The sequence below is a fragment of the Bison bison genome, unplaced genomic scaffold, assembly GCF_000754665.1.
Source record: "Bison bison bison isolate TAMUID 2011002044 unplaced genomic scaffold, Bison_UMD1.0 scf7180017851926, whole genome shotgun sequence".
Classification (NCBI taxonomy): domain Eukaryota; kingdom Metazoa; phylum Chordata; class Mammalia; order Artiodactyla; family Bovidae; genus Bison; species Bison bison.
The window spans coordinates 67,185-73,096 of NW_011482499.1; the positions used below are offsets into that span (position 1 = coordinate 67,185).

At 42.3% G+C, this 5,912-nt stretch overlaps 1 protein-coding gene across 2 annotated transcripts in view; it reads left to right on the plus strand.

Moving 5' to 3' along the window:
* Positions 1-1,951: 1,951 nt before the first annotated feature.
* The window catches only part of FMO1 (flavin containing monooxygenase 1), a 36,913-nt gene continuing 32,952 nt past the window's right edge, over positions 1,952-5,912 (plus strand). The window contains exon 1 of one of the 2 annotated variants that reach the window (XM_010851903.1): positions 1,952-2,053. In XM_010851903.1, coding sequence (XP_010850205.1) covers positions 1,991-2,053 — 63 coding nt within the window. In that variant the 5' untranslated portion in view covers positions 1,952-1,990. Of the gene's footprint in view, positions 2,120-5,912 lie in introns of both variants that reach the window. The other variant, XM_010851911.1, reaches the window with a different exon arrangement.

Sequence of the window (5,912 nt, forward strand, 5' to 3'; positions counted from 1 at the left end):
AAGTAGGAAGTCAAGAAATACCTGGAGTAACAGGCAAATTTGGCCTTGGAATACGAAATGAAGCAGGGCAAAGACTAATAGAGTTTTGCCAAGAAAATGCACTGGGCATAGCAAACACCCTCTTCCAAGGCCTCAAGTACAACTAATTGACAATAAACCCTAAAATTAGGAAGAAAAAAAAAAAAGGAAGGTGCTGTTGAAGGCCAGTCTTTTCATTTTTAATTACTTTAAGTTTCTTGATAATTATGGAAAATGAGATGCTATGATCAATGGCTAGGTTTATACACAACCAACACTATAAAATTTTTGTTTCCATTTATGTTAGCAGCTTGCCTGGTAAGGCCCTGAGACCTCCTTGGTGGGCACCAAAGGTGCATGTACAATCAAGGTAAATGCCTAAGTACTGGAGTTTGAGACATTAATCGTGGTCCTGGCTCTCAAGGTATCCATGACTCAATATCAAACACATTTTGATTTTTAAAAACACACTTGAACTAATAGTTGTCTTGAAGCCTTAATTTTGGGGTAAAAATTAAGCTTTGAAATCATCCAAATACTATCATCTTCATAGCTACAGGAAGGCAGCTGAGCTCAACAAAGCCAATAATGCCATTTTGGCGCCACGTCTTCAGTAAGCCAGAAAAGGCAAAGGGTAAGTGTTGTGAGCCAGCAACAGACCCAATGATACAGAAGGCCCTCTGAATGTAGGGCTAAAGGGTGTAGTGAAACTACATTGAAAATCAAGGGGGAACAACAAAAAAAAAGATTTGTCTTTCCAGAAGCTTCTCCATGCTTCAGTCTTACCAATCAGTTTTGGAGTTTAGTCTCTGTACCTGTGGAAGTCATTTCAATATTGTAAATCAAAAATCAAGACACCTTATCTGGTCTAGCAATAGCATCATCATCATCACCATCACAGCCTCTATACAGATTCATCCATTCCCCACCACAACTGTGTGAGGCAAGTATTATTATGCTTATCTTAAACTGAGGAAATTAAAGGTTTAAAAAATTAAATAATTTTCCCAAGATTACTCTAATAGTGCCTGGTGAAACTTTACTTAAACCCAGGACTTCTGATGCCAAATATTGTGCTCCTTCCACACAGTTGTTATATTTCCCAAGTGCTTTGGCAATCATCTGCATTCAAGTCTTTAAAGAGGAGAAGCTGGGATAGACATATACATACTACTACATATAAAACAGATAACTAATGGGGACTTACTGTATAACAAAGGGAACTCTACTCAGTACTCTGTACTGCCCTATATGGCAAAAGAATCTAAAAAAGAGTGGCTATATGTAAATGTATAACTGATTCCCTTTGCTGTACACCTGAAACTGACACAACATTGTGTATCAACTGTACTCCAATGGAAATTAATTTTTTTAAATAATAAAAACATATAAATAAATTAATTAACAGAAAAAACTGAATACTAATACGGGTGATGTATGATTTGGAAACAATAAGCATTTTCTCTAAATGAGAAATGGATCAAAATGTTTAAAAGTGACTCTTCAGTGTAGCAGCTGTTGTCATAATTGCCTCATTTTATTTATCCCCTCCTCTTTTAAGAATGAAATCTAGGAACAATGAATATGCTGCTGTGACTCCCTAAAATAATTTCTCTTTTGCAGGGAAAAGAGTGAGTCTAAAGTACATATCACCAGTATTTATCTTAGCATTTCACTGTTGCAATTAATCAAGTTAAAATATAAATAATGGCTAAACTTAGATTGCAAATTCTGCATAACATTCTTTATCCTAGACAGGGTTCATCCGGTATACCCAGGATGCCTAGGACAACATTGGCTCTGGATCATTCAGTTCCATTTCTGCAAACTGTGGCCAGGACTTGGCATCAGGAATTTCAAGTACATAAAGTAAATAACCAGATATAACCTCTGATTCTTTTGCTTTAGGGAGGTGGGGCCCAGATTTTTCCTGTTTTGTTATTGTGCTTCAGGACAGAGTCAACTCAGCAGAATGCCACTCCCTCGATCTGTGGAGAGCTATAAAGTCACTCCCCATCCCAAAGGACAAAGAGGGGTAAGTGCTTGAGTACTTGTATCAGGACTGTAAAGTCAGATAGTATCGAGTCTTCTGTGTACACTGGTAAGTACATTGCTGGGTAGACTACTAACTGGTTAATCAAGGGGAAAACATGTATTCCTAATGCAAAGGGAAATCAGGACTTTTTCTTAAGAGCTTTCATTAATAGCTTCTAACTTGGTGTTAGATAATGGTTTGGGGGTTTGTCTACCAAATATTGGCGTGAGCTCAGAGACAGAGGCAATGACCCCTCCCTTTTGAATCTGACCAATTTATGTTGCATGTTGTCTTTTTTTCACTCAGTTAAATTCACAGGAGTATAAATTTTAAGAGTTGCAAAACTCTCTTGTAGATACCCGGTTGAATGCCATCTGATTAACAGATGGAAAGACTGTCTGTCCTTTGTTATTTGCTAGTTTCCGCCCCCCCCCCCACTGGAGAAGGCAATGGCACCCCACTCCAGTACTCTTGCCTGGAAAATCCCATGGACGAAGGAGCCTGGTGGGCTGCAGTCCATGGGGTCGCTGAGCGTAGGACACGACTGAGCGACTTCCCTTTCACTTTTCACTTTCATGCACTGGAGAAGGAAATGGCAACCCACTCCAGTGTTCTTGCCTGGAAAATCCCAGGGACAGTAGAGCCTGGTGGGCTGCCATCTACGGGGTCGCACAGAGTTGAACACGACTGAAGTGACTTAGCAGCAGCAGCAGCAGTTTCCCCTCCAGCCAAGGGAATATCTGTGGCCTTGTAACTGGTATGGTGAATTTAGAACCTGGCGGAACTTTTCTTATCAAGTGGTTGTGTTTTGGAAGAAGCTGGAGGAGGGGGGAACAGCTGCTGGAGGTTAGAAATCCCAGAGCAGGGGGGATTTCTAACCTCCAGCAGCTGTTTCCCCCTCCTCCAGCCTCTTCCGAAATACAACCACCTGATAAGAAATGTGTGTATATGTCCATGTGTGAGAGAGAGGACAAGAGACACAACACAGGACGGAGAGACAGAAAGAGAGAAAGGGGAAGGGGCGGGTGGGTAATGTACAAATAAAGGAATGGTTACAAGCCTGTCTGGCTTCCCTGGAGGCTCAGAGGCAAAGAATCTGCCTGCCAGTGCAGGAGATGAGAGTTTGATCCCTGGGTTGGGAAAGATCCCCTGGAGAAGGCAATAGCAACCCTCTCCAGTATTCTTGCCTGGGAAATCCCATGGACAGAGGAGCCTGGCAGGCTACAGTCCACGGGGTCACAAAAGAGTCATGACTTAGCAACTAAACAAGAAGCCTGTCAGCACCAGTGAAGATGGTTTCCTTTGAAATACATAGATGAGTCACACCAGAAACCTTTTAACACTGGTTAACTGCTGGACTAGGTATAGGATCGGAGAAGGCAATGGCACCCCACTCCAGTACTCTTGCCTGGAAAATCCCATGGATGGAGGAGCCTGGTAGGCTGCAGTCCATGGAGTCGCTATGAGTCGGACACGACTGAGCGACTTCCCTTTCACTTTTCACTTTCATGCATTGGAGAAGGAAATGGCAACCCACTCCAGTGTTCTTGCCTGGAGAATCCCAGGGACGGGGAAGCCTGGTGGGCTGCCATCTATGGGGTCGCACAGAGTCAGACAAGACTGAAGCGACTTAGCAGCAGCAGCAGTGTATATATGTTCTTGCCCGGGACAGAGGAGCCTGGAAGGCTACAGTCCATGGGGTCACAAAGAGTCAGAAAAAAACCGCCACGCACACAGCAACACGCCAACCAAGTGTATATATATGTCAGTCGCAACTAGCTTCATTTTAGAAGGAAACCGAGACACAGAAACAAATTACTTGTATAACATCATACTGCTGGCAATTAGCCAACACTAAACTTCCAGCTCAGGTCTGACTCCCAAGTACCCTGCTGCTGCTGCTGGTAAGTCACTCCAGTCGTGTCCGACTCTGTGTGACCCCATATATGGCAGCCCACCAGGCTCGCCCGTCCCTGGGATTCTCCAGGCAAGACCCAAGTACCCTACTTTCCCATAAAAAATCCAGAGTGATGTTTACTTCTACAAAAAGGCTGGCTGCATCTGGCCCACACTGAGTAGCAGTTATGACCTGGGGAGGGACTTTCTATGGATTGTACATTTGATAGAAAGTCATTTTGAGGACAGACTGTCTGACCCAGGATATTAGCTCCCAGAAGATATTTACTCAATTATTTTTTTAATTAAAAAGATATAAGGTGATGAATTAATTCATTGTACCTGTCAGGAAATCAACCCATTGCCAAATATTTATGCAACTACTGTCCAGGCCAAGCATGCAGCTAGATGCTATGAGAAAATAAGAGACTAGTCACAGAAAATGGCCTTCTGTGAAGAAACATATAGGCTTATGCAGAAAGAAGACTAAACACATACAATCCAGTAAATCAACACAGTAATGTAGTCCTCTCATGTGGGGAACATGCTATTTCTTACAGGAGTCAAAAGAATAGCCCTCCTTAGAGTCAAGCCTCTGTAGAGTCAAATGGTCATGATGCCTCTATGGCCGATCTCTGGCCCTTACTCTCACTGCTACCTCTCTCTGGAGGGCACTTCCTCCACTCCTCTGCCCACTGGAGTTCTTTTCATCATTCAAAGCCGGGAGCAAACAGTACGCTTCTGTGTTGCTTTCCTACCTCCCCAAAGTCAGTATTAGCACCTCTTTCATCATGTGCTTACTGCAAAGCACACGTGAAACATCTCTGTGTTAGCACTTGACACAGAATGTGGTACTTATTCTCAAATCTTACTTTCCCACTGAATGACAGCTAAAGAAGGCATCATGCCTTATTGGTACCCCTGAATACCTTGCCTAGGGCTTAGCAGCATAGAAGCCCCTCATTGAGTATTTGAAGGGTAATTAATGAGAAGGGTAATGAATCTGGCTTGATAAGACCCTATAGGGCATTAGATTCCACCCTCCACATTACCTACTAATTTCCTACTTATGAAATCTCCCCCAAAAACCATCCTACAGACTCTGTCTGAACAAAATAAATATCAGCTTGAAATGCTGAAAAGTGCTTATATTGACCTAAAATTTGCCTCCCTATAACATCTTCAAATCCATAATGGGCCGTAATTCTAATCTGTCGATGATGATTCTTCAAATGTTTAAAGGCAAATATTTAAAGTACTGTGTCAGGCCCTTGGAATAAGAGTCAGTACAGATACTCTCTTGTATAAAGTGAGCTCAAGGCAATTCCATAAGCAACTAGAGCATGACTTCCCCCAAAGGGAATCTACTAACTTTCCCCAGTAAATCAAATCCAGCTGAAGCAAATTGGCTCTATAACACTTTCACACGATACCTAAACAAATGGGCCTTTTCATTTCATTCAAGAAATATTTGTGGAGACTTCCTTGGCAGTCCAATGGTTAAGACTGCACTTCCACTGCATGGGGGCAAGGATTCAATCCCTGGTTGGAGAACTACGACCCCACATGCATACAGAGTAGCCAAAAAAATAAAAATTTTAAAAACATATATATATATAAACAGAAATATTTGGGGGTACTAAGCATCAATTGCACTCATCTCACACACTAGTAAAGTAATGCTCAAAATTCTCCAAGCCAGGCTTTAGCAATACGTGAACCGTGAACTTCCAGATGTTCAAACTCTTTTTAGAAAAGGCAGAGGAACCAGAGATCAAATTGCCAACATCTGCTGGATCATGGAAAAAGCAAGAGTTCCAGAAAAACATCTATTTCCGCTTTATTGACTATGTCAAAGCCTTTGACTGTGTGGATCCAATAAACTGTGGAAAACTCCGAAAGAGATGGGAATACCAGACCACCTGACCTGCCTCTTGAGAAATTTGTATGCAGGTCAGGAAGC